At 23.8% G+C, this 26,505-nt stretch overlaps 1 protein-coding gene across 2 annotated transcripts in view; it reads left to right on the forward strand.

Moving 5' to 3' along the window:
- The window catches only part of LOC113553780 (prolactin-releasing peptide receptor), a 98,414-nt gene that overhangs the window by 42,820 nt on the left and 29,089 nt on the right, over window positions 1–26,505 (forward strand). For both annotated transcript variants that reach the window (XM_026957300.1, XM_026957301.1), the window contains 3 exons: window positions 9,440–9,619; window positions 9,687–9,781; window positions 20,394–20,504. In XM_026957300.1, the coding sequence (XP_026813101.1) occupies window positions 9,440–9,619; window positions 9,687–9,781; window positions 20,394–20,504 (386 nt within the window). The remainder of the gene's footprint in view (window positions 1–9,439; window positions 9,620–9,686; window positions 9,782–20,393; window positions 20,505–26,505) is intronic.

Below are 26,505 nucleotides of genomic sequence, written 5' to 3' on the forward strand. Positions count from 1 at the left end.
ATATTTCACATTATTGCTCAAATAAGTCAAACAAGTTGTAAACTTTAAAAATAAATAGTTGAGATATTTACCTTCCATCTACTCGGATAATCGATAATAGGCTATATTATTAGGAATAAAAATATTATACGTAGATAATTTAAATCAAGTAATTGTAAATTTTCAACGTTTTCTTTGGATCAAAAGGTAATTCTTTAGTTAAAAGTTTTATTATCTTATAAAAATTACATCTTTTATTCTGTTTTAATAAAATCATAATATTTTTAATTCACGATATTCAAAAAGTATTCACATAATCAAGTTATGAGACAATACGATACACCTATTTATTAATTTGATCAATAATATAGTATTTATTATGTTGTGACAACAAGCAACTAAAAACCAAGTTCACTTAAAAGCTAAAATGTCTATGAACTTGCGTATTTTAGAAATATAGTTAATGTATAATATTAAAAAACAACAATTATCAGTTGATAATGGTTATTTTGTAACATAACTATTATAGGTATTATAATTTGTCACCACGATTGTCGTCGCTGATAATCGAATAGAAGCCGACAATCGTACTTTCACGATTATTATTATCGCAGTATGCTAATCAGCCTGACGCTCGATATCACCGCTTATTTTTCCTCGTTTTCAAGGTATCATTTGCAAATTGCCATTATTAATCATTAATCATAGTTTCCTATACATTCGATTTCTACATTTTTGTTATTGTTTTGCGGCTAATGCCCGTTATTATTATCGTTCATTCATATTCGTCGTTTTCGTTATCTCTTACCGTTACATTTTACACGTTTTTATTGGGCATTTTTTTTTATTTTTGCCGTTGCGGCACAAACCACTTTTTTTTATTCACACGCATGACGTGTGCTAATATAACCACGCAAATATTATAACGATGGGCTAGTGCAGCCACTCGTATTACATTTAATTATTATTATCGTTATTATTATTTGTTGCCATCGTCAATAAGCTACCAATGCTACAACCTTCCGCGTGAGTTTTTATCATATTTTTTGGTCCTTGTCATCGCATTTCGTTTGCGATGACTGATGCCGGTTTGTCATCACTGCGTAAATCCGCCAGTATATAACCTAACCTAACCTAACCTAACCTAACCACCTCCCGTAGCGGGTGTGTGAGAGACCGTCACGGTTCAGTCGTGTCACTCACCTATCAAGCCGCGGGCTTGCACATTTCCGCGTGAGTCCCGCCAGTAACTTGCGAGTCGAACGTCGCTAATCTCAACTACTTGCTAATGAATCTCGCCCATACGATCTTCACCAGTTTAAGTCATAATAAGTATTTTGTCCAAGTCGTGTGAGCCCTGTGGTTATTACATTAAACCGATCAGACCTCCAGAAAAAATAATAATTATGTGTTGGTCGCTTATTCTTTCATTTCAACGAAAGTACATTGAATTGCCTATACCAAAATCGAACAGTTGCTCTTGGACGGTGTCTAGTGGCCCTTTGGGTTGTAGTAGGTCCCTGTGCATACACAATGATGATATTTAAAATAATATTCAATACATAATATGACATATATGTTGTTTATATTTTAATGAAAATTAATTTTATTTTTTTATTGCACACATTAAAATTTTCTTGAAATAATTAATTGAAAATATTATTGATTATTCTTAGAGTTCTAAAAATTTTTAAATTTGTTTTAATACATATATATTATATATATATATATATATATATGTATATTTTTAAATTTTAAAATAAATTCCAATTTTTAAGAAAAATAGGGTTTATTAATATATGCACTTATAAATATTATAATAAATTTGACTATAATTATCATACAAGTATAATTATTTACTTTTGTATTGAAAATCGTCCCTACATTATTTATTGTGGTTGTTTATATTTCACATAATATTATATTATATTAATTAACAACTATGACGGATACGTTCTGTTCAATTGTATTATTGTTTATATAAATTAAAATTATTTCCTATGGAATTGTTAATAACTTGAACCAGACAATGTATATTTTATGTATACACCTAAAACAATATATGTCAAACCAAAATAATAGTCGACCTTTGTTTAGCGTTTTGCTTAGATCTATTGTTGCGAAGTCGACTTTTGTCGACCGTATAATATGAATGTGTAGTATGTAGTGTGTACTACGTATACTATACGTGCGTTGCGTTAGGATACATGTATAAATATATTATGTTTTAGACATCTATCATTGATGGATTTGGGCATTGTACCTTCTACCAGAATGTCCAGGTTAAATCGTGTTATTAACAAAGAAAGTCGTAAATAAAGGTCTTTTCACAAACATCCATTTAATAGGAACTAGGAAAAGTATTTATGTATTATCGTTAAAATGTCACATTTATATACCTACCTAAAATCCAATCATATGTGTCTAAATATTTTGTTTATGTGTAAATCATTTTATTGCGATTTTGTTTTAACAAATCATCACTTAATCGAATTGATCACATTTGCTTGATTGTTTTTTTTTTTAAGTATGAATGAGTTTTGAAAATAAAAAATACTGTGAAATATCGTTCATTTTAATTACCTATTAGAAATTATAAAATAAATGTTCTTTTCATGAATTATGATTTATGTGTTTTCTTATACTTAATAAATTATACTTCAATTATCATGTTTTATATGTTTTAATTTTTAAATTTCAGTATTATTATATGATGTAAATTTAATACTTCAGAGTTAATACTATGTACTTATATTGAATTTAGTTTAACTCAATATACATTACAATAAACTACTTGATGATGAAGTCCATTTGACACATGCTATACAAGAAGGAGTTCCATAGATTTTTTTTATTGCCTCTGAACTTAATGAATATTGAAACACTGGTATGAAAAATGTTTTAATATTATCGTTATTTTTTTTTTATTTTTTTTTAATTTTAAACTAATAAACTATTAATTAATAAATCAATCACGATGTTATGGATGTAACAAAAATACTAATAATTAAAAAACATCAATCAACAAACACATTAGTGAAACTATATTATTTTTCTAATGTAATCTCAGTGTATACTAAAAATGTTCATTTACAACATTTTATTATTATTAATAGAAACTAACGCCACAAAAAGTACACGAGTATTTTTTGTTTACAAAAATATTTATTTATAAAATTCATTTATCTCAGGTGTTATATTTTTGTTGTGAATAAAATGTTTCCTTTTTTAAATTATTGAATACTTATTTAAAAAAATATAAAAATATTTTCTTAAATAATATAATAATTTCAAAGTATCATTTTGATATCCTAACTACGAATATTATATTAATATTATATTAAGTAATATAATTTATAAATTATAATAGCAGTACTTTCCTTTGAGCTACGATTTCAAGTAAAATTGTATTTTTTTTTTTTTCAATGACTAGAAAAACTTCTAGACTGTGAACAGCGTTACTCAATAGTATTTTTAATTTTGGTTAATGAAAAATAATTTAATGAAGTTTTTTTTTTATTACATAATCATTATTAAAAATGTATTTTATGGCTGGAAGTTTCACACTGTAATAGTTATTAATACAATTAAATGTATAGTTGTTAGTGTTTATTATTTTTGAAATGTATTGGTATTATGATACATATTCAACATTAATTTTATAGTACTGTATAATATTTATGTGCAAATTGTATCATTATCAAATGTACGATTGTGTGTCATAATTCTTCCCCAAGAGAATATTCATCGCTATTATTGTCATAATTTTTTTAAATGTCGGCAATGTGAGGAAATTTTACCCAAGTAATGGCCGTCAACCGTTTTGGAACACATGTTACATTTATTGCGAATAGTGTAATGGAAAAAAACCCATTTGATTTGCATAATTTTTTTTCATACAAAACCTAAGTAATCCAAACTATTAATACTTTTTTCAACATAAGAATAATACATTTTTCTTCATTATCTATAGGAAATATTCATCAAATAATATTGCGAGCATGATATGTCACAGCTGTTCGTTGCAAGTTTATAATATTTAATGTGGTATTCTATTTACCCGTTGCGAGGTTACAACAGTTATAATATTATGTAATAATAATGTATATCTATGAATAATATTACTTCATTTAATAATCTGCTATTATATGGTATGAGTGCGTAACTTACCAATGAGTGAATGTTGTTGAACTTAAATGATTATTCAATTAGAAATTAAAAATGGAGTATATCACTTTGTTTGTCAAGGTATTCATCTTTGTATTAAAATCAATATTTTTGAAATAAAATTAAAAATAATGTAATATATTACTCCATAAGAAAGTCATGTATGTTACAATAACACGCAAGTAATAACTTTTGGACTTTAAAATAATAAAAATGTAAATGCCAGTTTAATTTCTCTTACACACCCGAGGGGGTCAGTTTATCAGTTTGGATATAAATCTAGTTTACGTCAATATTTTAATTAATTAATTTCTTTTGAGTATAGTATACATATTAAACATTATGTACATTTGAGATATTTTTAGGCAATGGAGACGTCAGACGTACAAGGAAAGTACGATGAGATATTATATTATTATATTTATAAACATTATATTAATGTGCTTATCTTTTATGTGTCTTTATTTAAGCATAAAAATATAGTATAATAATTTTTCGGAGAATGTGGATTATATAAGTTTATTTTTGAATTAAAATAATTATGCTATGTAACTTCACTGAAAAATACAGGAAAAAATTATTAAAAAAATAACTGAATGGCTGAAATGCACTTAGTGAAACCAGGATCGCCATTCGATGCGAATATGCCAGAGTATATTGGCAGGATATTAAAGTTTTCTAACGCTGATTTTGATTGACACTTTTTTGGTGTCTGGAGAAAAATTGACTTTTAAACTTTATTTCTTTTAGTGTCAATCAAATAGCAAGAAACAGTTTGTTGCGCTCAATGCAAATTGAATTGACAATCTTAAATGATGCTTAGTTTAAAAAAAATAATATAATAAAAAAAATATTTTAAGTAAAAATCAGCTTCAAAAAAGCAAATCTATATTTGATAATAATTTAGTTAGATCTATAATATCTAAGTATTGATAAATTTAATGATAATTGATAAGATACTTAAAAAATTGTTTCAAACATGAAGATTAGAGATATCTCCAATTTTCATGGTTTCAAATAATTTATTTCTTATCATTAAAACTTCGATGTATCATGCAAAAGTTAATATTCAAATATTTCAAATTAAGTTCAAATTGAATATTTGTTAGAAATAAAATGAATAGTTTACAATATTTTTAGTACAATAGATGCCTTATTAAATTTGTTTTGATTCATATACTACTACTATCTAGTGATAACTGATAAAATTAAGTTTTTTGTCTAATTTTTATTTCGGACACGGTTACTTTATTTATAATCACCTTCTTAAAATAATTATTAATAATTAATATATTTAAATTGAGTCTTTTTTTTGTTTTACATACTATTTAGAATTTTTAAACTAATAATATAATATTTTCACTCTATATCTTGTTGAAAATATAGTAACATTTGTTTTTATTTATTTTATATTCTGAGGGGAACAAACAGAGTAACCTATTGCTGCGAATCATAAAATACTGAGTTTTTTTTTGTATGCCTGTCAGATTATTTTTGAATAAATGAAGTACTCCCAAACGACCACAAAATACCAGACAGCGCTGTTTTATGACATACGCATATTACGAATAGCCTCAAAATGTATAAACAAATAATTTACATAATTATTTTGTTCAAAGAAAGTACTCTGATTCACGTGAATAGTTCAAAGTATATACACTTACTATAGTACTATATTATACAATATTCGAGGGTTTTAAACTTGAATCATAAAACTGTCAATCACAGAGAAAACTTTGCTACCCAAAGGTACTTAGGTATTGCGATCATCTTTATGTCCATATTTTTATATTTTATATAATATTATATACACACGTGCAATTTTGAATATTTGATACTCTGATGTGTACTAAAAAATTATTATTTTACATTTGTATTTAAAAGATATATTAAATAGTGTAATAAGTAAATCGTATCAGAAAAGAATGACACGAAGATCGTGTGATCAGGAAAAATATCCATTAATCATTTTTACTCTACAAGTATATATAAATAATACTATTATAGTAAGTTATCTAAACATCTAAGTTCAAATACAGATTTTTTTGCAAAGGTTTGAAATGTGTAAGAAAGATTAGGTATGTTATTAGTTGTTTTTAAGAATTTACTTGTTAATAATCGTAGTTACAAAAGTAATTAGTGGATTAATTAGAAATTTAAGGTCGTCTAGGAAGGAAAATAATTTTTGTGATTTTTCATTGACAATATTAATGGAGAATTATTGATTATTAGTAGCTTATGTATATGATTTATTCGAATGCTTTATATTATTTTAACTCAGGTTTTTATTAGTGACATTGGTTAGGTTAAGTTAGGTTGGGTAATATTAGATTGATAAATTATACTATTTGAGTTTTTTTTTTCTGGAATTCGTTATATTTAAGGCATCGTTTTAAGTTATTCGTATACTCTTTTTTACAGAAAGCGCAAATAGATGGTTAGATTAAAGGTATGTTATAATTTTTCTTAAATGATCGTTACTAAATTTGACATGTTTGGGCGGATGGTTTTGGTATTAACATTGACATTTTATAAACATTTGACTAAATTTCTCCGGTTCTTCTTATGGTTTTACAATTTTTATTTTTGTGTACAAAAATGTAATTAATTTATAAAAATATTTATTCAAATATATTTTAAAACTTTGTAAATATTTAAAAACTATAAAAAAATCTTTGCGATGGATTTATGAGTAGATTTTTCATTCTATACTAAATAGATATAGGTCTGTATAATTGAATGCAAATTAAAATAATAATTTCTCTTTAGTAAATCTCTCGTATTGCAAATTGCTATATAATACAGTGGCCTAATTGTATACGACTAAATTTCAGTAAACAGTATAACTTCGAATAATACAAAAATTTCATATTGAAATTGACACATAACATAGAGTACAATCCTGTGGGCTTGCAGTAAATTCTTAAGAGCTTGAAACTTTATCTATATTTTTTCTATTTATGTAACTATCACGGATTTCTAGTTTTGAAAATCTTACACTCCTTACTGTATAGTGTATATTATAATATAATATATAACTTCGTAACTTATTCTAATAGCGATGTCGTGATGGAGTGCGTTCAATTGACAATATAATGTTAAGTTTAATTTATAATAATCCGATAAACCTTTTTAAATTTGTCATAATTCCAGCTTTGAGTTGAGTGTTTCTACTCATTCTTGGTCTAGTCTACGAGCTCGTAAAGTAGGTGAAAAGTGCTCCTTTAGTTAGATTTATATTAATTGTACCTTACGGTATATTTATAAGTAAACATATATATATATATATATACATACTCGTAATAATTTAATATTATTTTACTGTAAATATAGATTATGTAATATTAAATTATCATATAAAGTTCAAAGAATTCATTAAGAAATAATATTGTAATACGATATTATATAATGTAAAACGTAATTAGATTTTAATCGATAAAATTAATTTTACATTACTTTTTTATAATTTAATGTGAAATATTTTTATTGTAATTAAATTTAATTATGTATGATGTTAAAAATGTGATTTTATAAAAAACAACGGGGGCACGTAATTTATTTTTTTATTAAAAAGAAAATATTGGGAATTTACGGTTGGGTAAACTTTAGAATTTTTGATTGTATTATAAATACTAATAAGTAATTTTAAACAAATCAAGTTCCGTTCAGAATTGTTTTTTCGAATGCGACGATTTATCATTATTTTATAAATCTATATTGATAATAATAATAATACTTTACTATTCAACACAATATCAGCAAAGAAAGATAATTTGTCGGTATAAATTTAAAATTTGGTTAAATATTAAAACAGTAAAGAGAATTAAAGAGTTAATTTTGTATATAAAAATGTTAGAAATTAGGATCTAGAACAAGTGTTACCTAACAATTTTTCGATTCACTGGAGATGTATTTTCCACTTAATCTTATTTATGTCTCTTATTTTTAACAATTTCAGATAGTCCTTATAAGTTGTATTATTTGTTATACTGTTGTAAATTATATTAACCTGTGTTCTAATATACTGCACGATATTTACGAATTATTTCTCAATTTTATCGTTATACAATAATATCCCTTCTGAATTTCATGTATTTTTATGTTTTTAAAACCATGATTGCAAATTTTTGTACAATTAAGATTAAAAATATAATACCATTATTTATAATAACCTAATTAATAGTCAAATTTTTTTAGAAAAATGTATACTATTTTGTTTGTAATACAAATAATACATATTCAGTGGTAATTATTTACCAAATACAATTAGTAAAAATATTTATACTCAAATATAAAGGATTTCAGAAGAGCTCATATTTTTAATCTATTTGAAATGTTACCGAGAAATTTGAAAAATGACTTATTCCTAGATGTGTGTCTAATTTACTTTTTATTGAGGTAAAATATGAAACTTTTGGAGTAATCCTTATTTTCGTAAATACATATTTACGAAAAAACTAAAAAAAGTCATAATTTTAAGACTATATTATAATATTTATTCTCTTTCCAACCAGCTACTAAAATATATCTATCATTTGCACATTATATATTTTTATCGAATCAGACATGTGTAAAATTGGATATTTTTTATCATCAAGTATCAAACTTTTTTGTGAAAATAAATAACAATAATTTGTATTCAAAATTGTACCAAAGATTATAAAATTGTGTTAAATAGATCACTATTTATATACTTTTATTTTATTGTTTTTAATGTAGCTTCGCCGATATGGGCCATTAGTTTTACCTTGTCTAATTAAGTACTTATTTTCATGAATAGATAAATATTTATACGAAAGTTTGTCGATAAAAATGACCCAAATTTTGAAAATATGATTTCACTTTCATATAATTTCTTAAAAATTATAAATATCATTACAATTGAAAATATATTAATAAATACGCTGACGATTCTTATACTTTCTTGTTCTTAAAAATTATTAACTGAGATTTTGACGTTTATTACGCATAAAATGATAAGAAATGAATTGGACAAGAAGTTATTTCAAGTTAATTATTCAATGTGAAATGTAAAAACTAATTAATGTAAAAGACTTTCTACTTTCGACAGACACAAGTTTTGTTTATATGTATTATAGAATTTATAAGGAGCAGGTATCAACTTTTAAATTTAAGTTAAATTTAAATGTTATTTAATTTTGTAAAGCTTAATTATCAAAAAAATAAAAAATATATTATTTAAGTTATAATATTGTTTATGAAAAAAAAAAATGATGTTAATAATAATTATATTACCTATATATTTTATATTTTATTTATGTTTTTTCAATAGGATGTTCCTACTCATGTGATAATGTTGACCTTTCTTCTAATGGCTATTGACCGTTACAGACATCTTAAACATCCAAATAAAATGAGACTTCCGCCTTTAGCCTGTACATTTGGATGTTGGATAGTTGCATTTTGTATTGTGTTGCCATATCCCGTTTACACTGCTTATTTGGATTTGGGTGTAAGTGATACAACATTTAAATAGATCTATAAAAGAAACTTTCTTAACTATCCATTGTGTTTTATAGGCGTACATAAAAGTACAATTTGAAGGAGTTGGAATTTGTGCGGTGAACATGGCTGACGATATGCAAGATTATCTTCGGAGTTTATTCGTCCTGACGTAAGTGCTTATCCAATTTAGCGTTGACAAAAACGTTTAAATTTTTAGAATGATAATTTTTGAAAAACTTGATGTTGAGTGATCTTACCAACATTATATAGCATCACTTCTCACTATTCATAAATAACCCAATCATGTATAATCACTACACATAAGATACCTATTTATCAAAATTATAATAATGTTTATTAATTTTTACGTTTAAGTAATTCCAATGGAAGATTTGTTTCAGTACGATTCTGCGTAAGGGAGCTCACAGGTTATAACTTATAAAGCTTTGGCCTACGGGCAAAAAGTTATTGGATATGGTTTTAATTAATACATGTCGATGTGACATATATTACGTAGGCACCTACGTATAAAGTTATATAACTCGTTAAACATTCATTCAACCGCGTGCACATATTTGTCATTATTTGTCAGTGGTTATTATACTCATTGTCATTGTAGTATAAATAATCCTTTAGAAACCTTGCTTTAATAATATAAGTTATTATAAAATAATTAATATGCCATGCTTAATAAATATAAAGTCATACTTATATTTATGCGTACAGTATACACATATTATTGATTGAAGAACCTATAGCTTGTTATTATTAGCAATAATTTACTCGGTGAAAAGCCATGTTTTATCAATTCGCAGTCCCGAATGCGTATTCAATCGTTGTAGACGATTAAAATATATCTGTAATACATAGATATCACACAATATTATGTCGTATGTAATTAATTATAATAATAAAAAAGTTAAATATAAATATTTGACATTTTTCTGTGTGATAAAGTAATAATTCACATATTTTTTTTTTTTAAATAAAAACTTTATAAACAAATTTGTTGGTTATAATAAATTATATTATAATATAATATTATAAAATTAAAACTTTTAATGCAAGTATTTACTTGTTAGGTACTGAAACATAAACATACGTACAGTTATTTTATAAATTATTATATTGATATGAAAATATATTCATAATCCATACATACTTATAAATAATAAATGTTTTATTTATGTTATTTAATAGTTAATACGATGATACATAGTATCACATTTTCGATTTCATATTTGTATTTCATTATATGTAGGTATAAGTAAAAAGAGGCGTTGTGTAGTAACCCAGTTTTACAAAATATTTATTATATTCATCCAGACCAGTATAATATACTGGCAATAAATGTAATGCATGCAATATTTTGTTTGTAGAAATAACAGATATTGTTGGCTAACAAATGGTTTCGGTTCATCATTTGGCCCTGCTATGTACGATTTACAATAAGTGTTAGCTAGTCGTTTTCTCATAAAAGTTTTTAAGTAACCACTTGACGGTTACTTATATTTTATAGCTAATTCTTGGGAATTGTCATTGAATTTATTTCATAAAATATTATTAAAAAGGTTAGGTTAAAAAAAGTTATATAAATCATTGAATTCGACTAGAGCTAAAATAACGCGATTTTTGACAGAAGAACGTAATAATATTATAATAGTAACCATGACGGTTCAATTAAAATATTGTTGTTAAAATTATATACAATATATGATTATTGAATTTATTTAAAATGTTGATTTGATGTTTATTGTTTATTACACATCAAGGTTTACCCTGGCCAAGAAATTAATATTATATACAATGGAACCTCGATTATCCGGTATAATGGCGGGGAGAGGGTCAAACGAATAAATGAAAAATACGATTAATCGAGACTTTTTATAATAATGTAATTTTTTATTTAATTATAATTAGAAATATATACAATAATGTTATGCATCTACAGTCCATACTTATTTTTATATTTTCGGAAGAGTGAGCACGGTTAATCGCGAACACGGATAATCGAGGTTCTATCGTAATATTATATTTTTGAAGTTAAATTTAAAAACAAGATTCTTTTAGCAAAGTGCTAACTAAAGTTTAGTTTATTCAATCCCGAAATAAAACATTTTAATTTCTGTTAACGAATTACGTAATAATAAAGATCGACAAATTCTAAGGATAAATTGAAAATGCTAATATTTTAAAGTTGAATAATTAATATCTATTGGAATTCAAATAGTATTTAAAGTTTTAGATAATAGGTAGACTGCAGCTGGGTAAATAATGATGAATATGTACTAAAAAAAAAAAAATAAATAAGATAAGACTTTATAATATTATGTTATTACGTGTTAAATAATAATTTAGCAGTCTTTATAAAATAATATTATATAAAAATATTGTGATAGTTAAAAAAATACTTAATGATAAATTACTATACTCTTGCTTATTATGTCACTGCACATAAATGTATATTTTATGAATGACTTTTTTTGGCAAACTCGAAATAATTTTTTTTTATAAAACAGTTATATCAATTAATGCGGTGAGTAGTAATGTACATTATCCATAATATTAAATGATAAATGTTTTTTTTTTATACTCATTAATTTTTAATTTGTTTTAAACATAAATTATTATGAAATACATTAAACACCACCAGACATGATATTATGTAGTACGCTAGAAATTATGAACTAAAAGTATTTGTTAGTATAACACGGGTGGCTTGTGATATTTTTAGATTTTCTCTTTATACTCCTACCTACTTAATTATATATAATATTGTATATTATGCACATAGGATATTTTTTTTTTTTTTACATAGATTGTTAAATAAACATTGTTTCATTATTCATGATAAAAAATATCAACAATATATTTGTTATTATGCATATACTCGAAATGTATATGATGTATATTTTAAAAGTTCATAACTTTCAAACTACGATAAAATTTAATTTCATAATACAACACGAAAAACATTTGACTTGGATGAGTAAATAAGTGTGAAAGTTTTCATTTCAATTGTTACAATATAGTTGAACTTAAAGTATTGATCAATTAAAGTACATTTTTAGTGAATATTAATTAAAAGAATAAATAAATTAGATATGTACTGTTACTTATTGAGATACATTTTTGTGTAGTATAATATAATATTATGCAGTAAGATATGACATTTAAGAAGTAGATATAAATACACAACATAGGCAATAACTATTTTTTTTTTTTAATTATTAGAGCTTTAGTTATAAAATATGTTCATACAATTTTTTTTTTTTATTTGAAATTTGAAATTTGATTTTTGCTTAATTTAACAGAATACAAAATAGAAATTCAAAATTTTAATTTGATTATTTTTAAGGATAACTTAGATTTATCATTCACAATTGAACTACTGAAAATGTTTGTACAGCATAAAATATACAAATGTAATTGATATAATATACGTATAATTGTGTATGCGATATTCTACTGGAGCCATTTCGTGTTGTTTATTTATATTTTGCTATTTGCTATTCGCATAATATTATGCTGTTTTAGCACATGACGTAAATATTATTTTGTTAAATTATCCCCCAGTTACGGCCTTGATCATAGGTAAATAGGATCGGGGTTCGGGAGTAATCTAAAATCTGTTGGTCAAATTCCAATTACATTTAGGAATTTTGTATAAATAATAAAATCATCTCAATGTATAATTTAATAATCAACGAATAAGTTTATTGGATTTTGATTTGTATACTTATTAGTTATTTCTGCAGAGTTGTCAAAACAATAAAATTAATACAAACATATTATTAATCTAAAGTATAATACTTACAGATATTTATACTAGGTGAGAATTTCAAGTATTTGAGGATACTGAATTAATTTCGTTGCATACTGGTTTTTCGTATAAATTCATGTTTTTCCTTAATTTTTTTTGGTGTGTGGTGGGGGGGGATTACTTTGGAAATACTAGGAGTTTTTGTACTTTTGACTATCTAAAATACTTAATAGATCCAACTTGTTACAGTTTAAGATAAAACTAATTGATAAGGTGAGATGTGCGAATAATATTATGTTGTGCCACTGAAGCATTTATGTATTAAGCAATAATAAATTATTATTATTATTGTTTAAATATAAACAACGATCCATTTTATTGTTAACATTGTTGCAAATATTACAGTATTTAATGGTTAAATAGTAAGTGATTATAAAATAATTTATGAGTGAAATAGTTTTCAATGTGATAATATGTATAAAATATATATATATATAAGTGTGTGTTACGGGCATAGTAAATTATTGGACAATGTTAACATTGCCCGGGCATTGTGGTATTGCCCGATTGTGATGGGAAATGTTAGCAAAATTATATATTGCACGGGCATTATAGAATTGCCCACTCTAGGTTGAGAAATATAAGCCAAAAGTTCTTTTCAAATAATTATAAACCTTACTAAGCTTACTAATCGTATTAATTATTAAATTATTAGTTGAATATTATTGCTTTAACTATTTATTTTTACAATTGTTGAAATGACATTGTGAGTTGCATTTTATCTCAGCCACCTTATACATTTACATTTTTTATTTGAACATTTTTTTAGTACAGTTACATCTATCTTAACCCTATCCTCTTAAATTTGAATATTTCCTCGTTGCTTCTCATAATGTAATTGTTAGATCAGGCACATCCTCTACAGGAACTAATTTTTCATAGCACGTAGTAAAACTGGTAGAGAGAACAATATATATTAACATTATAATATACACGACTTTCGATTATCGACTGCGCTGTACTTATATAATAAATAGTATTAACAACTCACATATGTTAAGTACGGTTTAATAATTGTGATAATAATTATTGTACAATATATTAGAAGTTAAAACCGATTTATCGATAAGCCGATAATATTGCAAATGAAAATATAATCTTGAAACGACGATATTTGAGGAGATAATATTGAGTTTTATATATTAGTACCTCGTTGCTCATACTATAGTATTTTAAATACCTACCAACAGACAATTGTTTCATAATATTTTACTATTATAATTATATTCTCTCATACATATTACTTTAAAAATATAAAAATGCGTAAATAATATCAAAAAATATAATATGTAGTAAATTGACTTTAATATTGTATCATATAGTATATATCCACTTCACTATACCTACTTTTTCTTAATTGTTTAACATTTTTAAACAAATTTACTCAAATCTTAAGTTTTGTTAATAGCTTATAACCCTGCCCGGCCAAAATAGTATTTTTAGTGTATTGCCCAAAAGCATCAGGCAATGTAAACATCGCCCGTGATAATCTACTTTGTCCGTAACATAATATATATATAATTTTATATAGAATAATAAATCGTTAATAATAAAACAGTAAAAGCAAAAAAAAATATTTTTGAATATTTAAATATTTTAAAAATAAAATAATGAAACTATATAATATGTAGATATAATTATTTAAAAAAAAATTTAAAAATTCCGAACTAAGAACCTAAACATTATTTTAAATGACTCTATTTTATTACCTTTGAACGTATGTTTTCGTTTTATTTTTTTTAATGATGGTAGAAATTATCTCAAATAAACGTAATTAAAATTTGTTTTGTTATAATTAACATCTGAAGACTTGATATCCTTAACTAGAACATTCAAAAACTCGTTTAAACGAAATGCTTTTTAGTATGGAAGTATATAATTCTATCTATTAGTCGTGACATATAACTTTAATCAGAATTTAAACATGGTACAAACAACATTAATAGTCACTATGATTTCCATCTCATCTTATTCACATAAATAATGAATTTTTAGTCATAGTAAAGAATACCGTGATCAAATGTTTTTTAAGGACAAGGTAATTATTTTCTGAGACCTCTGAAGAGGATCCAATTATTGTGTTCGATATAAAATATATATGTTGTACTACAATCTTAGCAGTATCGAAATAATTTATTTTCAACATTATTTTCGTTAGAAAAACATATAAAAATCAATATACGTAATAACAAAATATTTGTCATTAATAAAAAAAAAACTGGGGGGAAGTATCCGGTGTTTTGCTGTAGTAGGTGTTGAGCGTACCTCGTAATTGAGGAGTAAGTTTGAAAAGCAAGTTTATTTAAATACAACAAAAATGTATATTGCTATTAAATTTATTTATTTTATTATTAATATAATACGGTTAGTTGAATTAATTTTTGTTAAAAACATTGCATTTTTAAATACCATTGTGTGTAGACAATAAAATGTTACCAAAAATTTATTAGTGCAAAGTTATTGAATCGTTGAAATAAATATAATTTGTTTTATAAAAAGCATTAAAAAAAAATAGAATACTATATTATGGTTTACATTATAAAAAGTCTACAAAGTCTCTAAGTATCCAAAATGTTTTTTTTTATAATTTATGTGATTGATGTTTGTGTTCTAAAGTAAATTCCATTTAATTTATAACCAAATTTCATGTATGCGTTTCCACTATTATATACAAAATACATATGACCTATTTATTAAATATGCATAAAAATAAAATAAATAAATCTTATGCAATGTACACAATTCTATTTTAAATTACCCAAAAATAAAAAAACGAGATAAAAAATAACACATTTTTTGAGTGTATTTGGTAACATTTCGAGTGTGTTAGGAACACAATTTGAAAACAAAATTGATTATAATACTTTTATCCATAGAGATGATTGTAGAGGGTTTACAACTATTTACACGCCAACATATAAATCAATTTCAAATGTGTAATTTAAATGCAACATAACGTTTGGAATTTTTATATTACAGTTTACCATGTTATTTTATACAACATACATTATTAAACATACGTATGGTTAATTGTGTTTTTGTAAACATTTTTTTTATGAAGTTTATCGAAGTATCTTTTTTCAGCAGTTATACGTGAGTGGCACTTGCTGTCACGTGACTAACAAAGTACTCTTTGGTAGCCACCTCTGATATACAAACGCATTTATCATTTACATATAGTACGATTTTTTTGTAATAAGATACTAGCTAAACATGTTTTTTTTTAAGGATTATCATTTATCACGCATATGTAAATTCACAAGAAATAACCAGTGGCTTAATTTATTTTAAGGCTATTGATTTTTTGCAGATGTGTTTTATTATTAATTTACACAAAGGTAATTGTATTGTAGTAATTATAATTTATATTATTTTGACATTAAATTTAAACTTTTTAAGCAAGTTATACAGATCACAGTTAATTTCACTCATTTTTAATTCGATTTGTTTAGTTTTTTAAATTATGTTTAACTGACATGATACAGTACAATCTTCATTGTTATAAGCATATATATATATTTATTTTTTAAGTGTTCTTAAGTATAAATATTATTTTTAATATAACTAAAACTTAATTTAATAAATTCCTATAACAATAGTTTTAAATTTCAGTACAATTTTGTTTGAAAAAAAAACTCAAATGCTAAAATCATTATAGTTAAAAAAAAATTATCCATTCGGTGAAAAAGTAAACAATTAGCATACAGGTTTTACTCTTAAGGTATAACATAAAAACTTTTGTTGTTTTATGTTGCTATACTATATTACTTTTTACGGGTCACTAACTTGTAGCGTGTGATGGGTATTTGTAAATATGTGTTTAAATTACACCAACAATTAAATTTAGTAATTTATAAAATTAAAATAAAAGTAGAAAATTTATCGCTAAGTAAACATGATATTAAGCATATGATTAAAATATCCATTAAAAATGTAATTAAAAAATAAACTATTCATATTTAAATATTATTACATATTTTAATATAAAAAACTCATTTACACAACAAAAACTATTTAATTTGTTTCAATACATCATTGTTAAATGATAAATTAACTAGTAAAGTTTTATCTTCATGGGATCATAATAAAATTAATATGAACTTTCTTATTAGAATTGCAGTCAAATTTCACATTGGATACTTTTTTTTACATAATTGTACAAACGCATAATTTTAGATAGGTTTAATATATAACAAAAGAAACTAATCTATGTAACTATATGGATATTTAGGACGTCATATCTGCATATTATGTTGTTTCCATCATACAACATACACTATAGCCGATTTTCATTCAGCAGTTTCAATTTTGTGCTATTAGTTTTAATATTAGAGCGAAGTGATCATTACCAAACTTAAAGAAAAGAATATAATCTGTATTTTTTCATTCATTAATTTTAATATTTTAATTTTTAAACAAATTATGAGATATTTTATATTTTTATACCTATATAGGTACTCAATAAAAATCAATATATTGTTAAACACCGATGAGAGAACTCCGATGTTTTTATTTTTAAGTTTGGTTATAGAAAAATTATAATTCTAAAGTAACACAAAATTAGCAACGATGAACAAAAATTTTCAAAATGTTTACCATTCATAAAAATATTTTACCAACATTTTTAAATTTGCATAATTTTACAATTTAAATGAGTAAGCCTTATCGTTACGGTTTATTTTAAATTCATATTGTAAATAATATGCTTCTTGGTGACAAGTCTTAACAATAAAAATTATATTATTAGTTACGAATTTACGCAAAAGTGTATGTTTAAATCTCTTACGAAGTACATAGTAGATTTATTGTTATATACATATATTCGTGTATCAATTATTAAATGAAAATATCTATTTTACACTAAATATTCATAAATAATGTATTCGTGTATATATGAATTCGGGATAATTTAATAGGTGTCAAAAACAGAGTTCGTCCCGAAATTCGAAATACATACAATGCATTAATCATTTTCTAGAATGATAGTGTACCACCGTAAACGCGTACACTGGATTTTACAGATATCTCATGCATGGTTGACTAACTATGTTGTAATATTATATTGATGAGGCAACTTACACCCGCAACTTGGAAATAAATAAATAATTGTTGTTTAGTATGTCACAACAAACATCAAACCAATCGATTGTTAATATCAAGTTCCTACTGTTGTAGATAAATTGAATTATTTACACGAGGGTTTTTTTTTTTTTTTTATTAAAACACATTAGTGCTAATCCATTTGTGACTCCCGTGTAGTGATTGGCATAATGTATACATCAGCTACACTAATTTAAACCAGGATTTATAAAAACAAAAAGCAAAAATCTCTTTTCTATTGTTAATTTATACATGATATAGTAATTTATTATAAAATGTATTTATGTTATTACAATAGGAAGTCAACAGTTTTATTAAATTCCTAGTCTGCTGTATTATACATCTCAAAAAACAAATTAGTAGTTTAAATGGACACCATACGTTTTATTTATTATGTACTTAATCAAATTAGAAAAAAAATGTAAAATGTAAATAAGATAACGCTAAATATATCTAAGTTGAGTACACAGCAATGGAGTATGATAACTCTATGATGACTGTCCTATACCTACTCCATGTATTAATTTAGAAAATTATTTATTAAATGTTAATCAAAATTATGCTTACAAAACGTTTTGGCTACAACTCATTTGCACACAATTTTTGAACAATGAAAATCTTTTTCCAGAGAAATTTAACCACATATAGAATGTACCATAATGTGCGAAGTTCCAAATTTTCGAATGAATAATTACTGTTGATACAATTTATTATATTCATACAGTATTTCTCTTTACCCTTTATAAAGCTCAGGACATTTTGTCTAAACATATTGAGGTATCATAAATTGGCAGGCTTAATTATTTTTTTAACTTTTAGAATACTACTTTGCAAACATTTTTTCTATCTTTCTTTGAATAAGCTCCTTGCTATATCTACTCTTATAACCTGATTTGAATATAGGTAATGATTGTGTTCTAAACTATTAAATTGGTTAACAAATGGGTCACTATTGTTTAAAATTACATTAGTATTATACAATTCATTATTACAATGAAAATTGAATCTTTCATTTTTTTTAGTTGCCTATACTCGTGAAATTTGTAATTATTTCTATTTGAAGTCAATTTAGCGTCCATTTATATTAAGTTAAAATCGGAATAAATGTACATAAATAAACATTAAATAAGGTTATAAGGTTTATAAATTATCAGTGAAAACTTTTATCAAAAATATTGTCATTAACGTCATCTTAGAAATAGAAATATAAAGATTAAAGCCTATACTATACAAATCATGTACTTGGTGTAATATAATTATAATATTAAATAATAGATATCAAGAGGCGATAACTGATAGAAAAGTTCGAGTAATCGAGTCCTGTCTCGTGTAGTATCGACCAAAGATATGATAATGATGTGTATGTAATCTTAATGGTAAACTCTATACACTTATAGTTGTATCTAACCACAATTATTGAAAACAAGTTGTCGTAACTAATTTTAGAAATGTATTGTTATGTGCAAAAAAGAGTCATCGCTAAAATTTTAAGCAATGCGAATAAAATTACATTATAATACGCTCTTGTTTATCGAAATATTTTATTAAAATTATATCCATACAGAAAATGAAAAATAAAATAATTATTTTTTTTAATCCGAAATTAAATGTATGCATTATTTTTAATCCCATTTAAGTAATCTTGACTGTGTTATTGTCTTGATTAATATTGAACTAGTTCTAGATATTATATTCATACTATTTTTATTAATCGAATACATTTATTTGAAGATATTATCTTGTCTACTACAAACATATTTTATTCACGCTGTACATAATGCAGAGTAAAAAAAAAAAATTGCTCATTATTTATCATTGTAGCGTTGTTTCCTTATGTATTTTAAATATTTATTTTCAGATACTTGATTCCATTAGTGTTTATGGGCTACCTTTATTCAAAAATGTCAGAAATCCTGCGTGACTTGATGAATGTTCCCGCTGTATTTTACTCTCAAGACATAACACCAAGGTTAGTAATGTAAATGTATTATATTATTATCATAGTTATGGTCTGTGTACATTTCTGGGTTATATACTCTCACATAATTGAAAATGTTTTCAACATTTTGGTTCATACGATCAATGTTTAATAAATGGTAAGTTAAGAACAAGAGTAGGTTAAAAGTCATAAATTAAAATTGAAATTATTATATTATACATCTTAGGTTAATTAGAGCTCAATATTTTAAAAGTAAAAATAATGTTTGTCAATTTATGTATTATATAATACATAACTAATAAGTACTCAGTTATTAATTATACATATTATTTATTATATTATTTGAAATGTGAATAACCAAAACGTCATGCATATTATGTAGTTTTTAACTAGGGCCCGGATTTAAATGTACTTAAAACTACACAAATATGCTCTAAAAAATAATCAAAAATACCCTTAAAAATGCAATAAAATTTTTATTATACAATTTAGTAATTTATAAATAAGGTATACTTAATTATTATTTTATTAAAAAAAAAACTTAGTTTTGAAAAATTTACTTGTGGTGATGACGTTGACACGCATATCTTTTGGGGCAGTATTATTCATTCTAAATATACATTTACTCGATAACCTTATTAAATAAAAACCACTTTATAGTATTAATAAAAAAATTTATTTTCGGATAATATTTTAAAAATGCTAAATTTATATAGTAAATTGAACAAATATATACATTAAAACCAACCATATGACCCAATAATGAAAATTTGTTCTAAAAATGAAAAAGTCAAAACATGCAAATAAATTCAAAATAAAAGTTTCAGCTTTGAAGCACCCGTTACATAAAATGAATTACATACTTGAAAAGCATTGTTAAAAATCAACCAAAAAAATATGCACTTTGCATTGGAAACGGGCTCTATTAACCTACTAACCTTAGTAACCTTGTTATAACAATATATTTTTCTTATATTGACTAGGTATTACGTAAAAATGTAAAATGACTATGAATTTACTAGACACCTAATTAGTCTTTAGATATTATCTTATTCTAATTTTTTTCTTATTATTATTTCTATAACTTTTATAACGCAAATGTCTTCAATAACTCTAATAATATATTTATATTAAAAATATTGAGCATTTTTTTGCAAAATGCATTTTTTACAATTTATATAGTATATAAAAGAGAATGGTATTTTAGATTAAACATGAAATCTTGTAAGCTACTTGACCTATGACGCTGAAATTCAGTAGGTAGGTATAGTATATAGGTAGGAGATGTCCACTAAGAGTTAGTTCTGTCGACATTCAACCCCTAAGGAGGTTAAAGAAGGTAAATGTGGTAAAAATGAATAAACCAGTAACGACGAGTAATTCAGCCAGTAATATGTGTAGTTTCGTTTATTTTCTTCTAAATTGTCCACTCTATGAGACCTATCTTATTGCTATCAATGTTGTTATTTGGTCAAATCATTGCTATGCTTTGATCTTTTATGTGATTCCTGGCGATAAATTTAATATGATATGTTTATATTATATCTATTTCATATAGTTTTGTTCAAAAAATTATAAAAGTTATTTAATTTCATTAAAAACCCCTCCTTTAAAAACACCTCCCAAAAACCCTATTTAAATCCAAGGTCATTAAGCTGAAATATATATTAAAACTAATTATGATTTGCTCTAACATTGTTCAACATGGTACGTGTTAATTGTCGATGGAGAAACAAATAATAAACATCTTAAATGAGATCTATTAAAAAGTATTTCACTCAAAAAATACTACTGAACAATAAAACAATAACAATTGTTTCTTTGTGATTCAATAAATAAGTAAATTAATTTATTAAATTTATAAGCAATATTCCATGATGGTAAATAATACAGGATTTAAATGTAAACTCTCAAAAAATTATACTTGGTGCGAAGAAATAAATTCAAAGTTATTCGCCTTTATACATGGCTGATAAAAGTAATACCGATTTATATTGTAGATTCTAACAGTTTTTATGATCAAAACAATACCTGGATTACTTCTGAGAAAAAAATTGTAAGACTGTTTTGATATTTCTATTTTCGTTAAAACAAAATGTGTTAACTTGAAATGTCTTTTAATAATAATAATAATAATTCTTGTAACAAATTTGTATATTTTGCTTTAAATTAAATTATCATTGGTGGAGAACTGTAGTCGCTAAATTGTTTTATATGAAAAAATATATAAAACATTAAATCATGTTGTTTGTTTCTAAAGTTAATTACTGTAAGGATTTGAACATTTTTATTCATTTTCATTTTTCTGAATAAAATTTTCCATAGTATAATTTAATTATAAAATGATATTACTAGCTATATTATTATATTTTGAAAATTATCTCTCATTCGACAAAAACAATCTATACACTTAACAAATCAAATTTATAAAATGTAACTAATCCTAATTAAATAATTTTATAATGGTAATAATAGAATTTTATTGTCTAATAGCCTGGTAGATAATGCTAAAATATATAGAAAACAAAAAAAATCGTATTTATTGAATGACTAAATTTGCTTATTACTTTTAAAGAGCAATACAATGGTTATTGTAGTTGTTTGTTCATAATAATAATAATTGTTTATTATACTTTGGTTTTTAGGCATTTATTTTTCGTTATAAAATGTAATCAACTTCACACCTTATGGATATTGTTACGGAGCTATTATAGTATTATAAAATAAAAATAATTTCAAATGTTTTTTAGTATATGAGTAGGTATTACTGTATTAGAACAATTCAATAAACAAACAATTTAGTTTACTATTGTCACTCATTTTAAAATATAATGCAGTTTTTTGTATTCTGGTCACGTTTACATGGTAAGTATTCGTACTTAACTTAATATGATACATAATATAATTTTTCCAAACGCAATTACAATAAATTTATATGGCTACATAAAACTGATATATTCATGAATATTTAATGTATTTAAAATAAATTGTAGAAAATTGATTTTTACGTATTTATGATAATCATATTATGATACATATGTTATATATTTATCATTCATAATTCAATATCACAAAAAAAATTTTATTTTTAAATAATTGCTATTGAATATCCATTAAAAACTGTTGAAGTATAAATTAATATAATTTATTTTTAGCCAAAATAATAATAATTTTTTTTTCAATAAATGAAACCTCTTGGATTTTTGACAATTTTACCACCTTATCGAGGTATTTTGATAAATAGTTACATTTTACAATATTATTGTAAAGAGGAATACTTTAAAATTATGCAATTATAATATTTAAATGAGTTTAGTTATACATTGAGTGAACTAATGTCTGTTTAATAAATATACTTAATATTAATTTCTCTATTAAAATGTTATCATCACCTTTATCTCACTTTAAAAAGTATGAGTTATCAAATGAAATTGTAAAACCACTTAAACGTTTAACTTAATATTGTGTATCTATCTTGTACATCGTTTCTTATTAAGTTAAATAAACAAACTTGTGTCATGTTCAAGGTACTTGTGACTTGTGTACTCATATTTCTGTTATTTCGTCTGAACTTTTAGCGTACCTATCTAATATCTATATTATATTAGTAGCTCATTTAGTTATATTTATAACTATTTTGATTATTATTATTATCATCATTAACAGAGACCTAATGACTAACGTCTTAATAGGTCTATGATCATTACCATAAATAACTGAAATTTATTCCTTCATAGTGCATTTGTTCAAATTCAAATTTTTATATTATTTAAGGATTGTTATTTTGACTTAGTTTATTCAATAAAAACCATCTTTTTTTTTACAATAAAATTGATAAGCAGATAATCTTTTTAAGAATGTTTATGCGTCTTAATCAAAGTACGAACGAATAGTTTCTAAGTTATTCAACACCGATGATAACAATCCTAAATAATGGTTTTACACAGAAAAAAATACAAAATATAACATACCTATGTAGTGTATTACTTATCGTTCTTATGCATTTAAAAAATGATAAGATACAAATATATTAGTATTGATATATTATAAATAACTCATCATAATAATTTTAATATGATCATGGCTCCACCTAAAATTAAACTTATAATTGTTAACTGAAGTAAATATAAACTTATAAAAATAATTACCAATTTACGACTTAATAAATAAAGTTTAATAATACATAAATATAAATTAATCAATCATATTTTGATTTATATTAATTTATCAATATTATTAAAAAAACATATCTACCTACTAAGCAATCTAGGGAAATAATATGTACACATTTAAAAAAGCAGTTTATAGCATTATATATCATTCTCTGAATAGCGTAACAAATCTAAATATTTATTCAAAAATATGAATTAATTAAAAATTGTAATAATTTAATTTATAAAGAAAAAATGTGACGAGCATGCCTGGAAAGTGGTAAATCTTCCTACACAAGTATTTATTTTCATAATAATAATAAATTTATTCTTTTTCATTAATATTTTCTTCTAATTATGTAAGCAACAAATATGTAGTTACAACAATATAAATTTATTTCATGACTTGTGTTTAGGGTTAGACTATTCTAAAGAAAAATAAAGATGAATTAAAAAAAATCATAATAATTTCTTTGTAGTATACTTTTTATGTAATATGCAATACACTATATGTAAAAAATGAAAGTTGTTTTTTAAAATTTGAATTTAAATTATAGTTATTGTTTATTTTAACCTAATATATATTTACAACAATTGATTTATTTTTTAAAAATTCTGAGAATAATAAATTACTATAAAAGTCAAAAATAATAACAATTTTCATATATGCAGATCACTTAGATGCTCACGAATAAAAATGAAACACATACACATACAATTTTTAAAATACAAGCATTTATTAAACCATAGCAGGCGAAGAACCCTTTTTTGTCTTCTATTATTTCTTATATACATTTTATCATAGCTTAATCTAGTTTTCTATGTTGATATACTTAATATTGTTATTGGTCTACTAATATTAACTGATTAAGACTAGCAATAAGTCTTATAAATTTGGTTATTTATTACATAATTGTTTTTTTTTTTTTAATTTAGTTTTATACATATAGCTATCTAATGCAAAATACATCACAATAAATTAATATTTTTTATACACATTTTTTATTCACTACTTTAAAATAACGATTAATTGTAAGGTTACATTTAATAGAATAATAAATACATCAATTTGAACACGAAAAATATACAAATTTTATATGTAACTTATTTTTAGTAATTCTTTTGTAATTATAAATATTATTAAAATGCACTTACTATGTTTTTAAGTAAAAGGAATAAATTTGATAATTTTCATGGTAAAATTGTGTCACATTCACTTTCAAGTTTCTACCAAATATATTTTATAAAATACTATATTGTTAAAACTCTTAAATTGAAAGTGGTTATCAACTATAAAGACTTCAGAATTTAAATTGAAAATTGTTTTTGTCTATATAAATTTTATAGACATCATTATAACTCAAAAAGTACCAACTTAAATTCTTTGGTGCTTTTTTTAACTTTTTATTATTTAGCTTTACCTATTTTTATGCATTATTTGAGCAGAGTTTTGAACTATTTTCCTCGTAGTCATTTTTTAAATTATAGTTTGGGAATCATATAAATACAATTTATGTATGGGCTAAAATTATATGAATATTATCTAAAACGTTTATAATAAATCAAAATAGCATTTTTGCTTTATAGAATGTAGCCAACGATTACTTTATTTAATTTAATTTCAAGTAACTGTTTAACCAATTTGCTATTTTAGTGACTGATTACGATGACGGAGTTTATATTGAGATAAGCTATTTTTGAACCGTTGTAACTGCTGTAATAGTTGTGTGTAAAAAGCATTGATACTGAAAAAAAAATCAGTTTTTGGATTCAATTTATATACTATATATATCTTATGTGATAAAAATTTACTTTATACGTACACTCAAATTATACCTATACCTACATATCATACTCACGATGTTTACCATCGTTGTCGA

This window comes from Rhopalosiphum maidis, chromosome 2, assembly GCF_003676215.2.
Source record: "Rhopalosiphum maidis isolate BTI-1 chromosome 2, ASM367621v3, whole genome shotgun sequence".
In the NCBI taxonomy this organism is placed as follows: Eukaryota; Metazoa; Arthropoda; class Insecta; order Hemiptera; family Aphididae; genus Rhopalosiphum; species Rhopalosiphum maidis.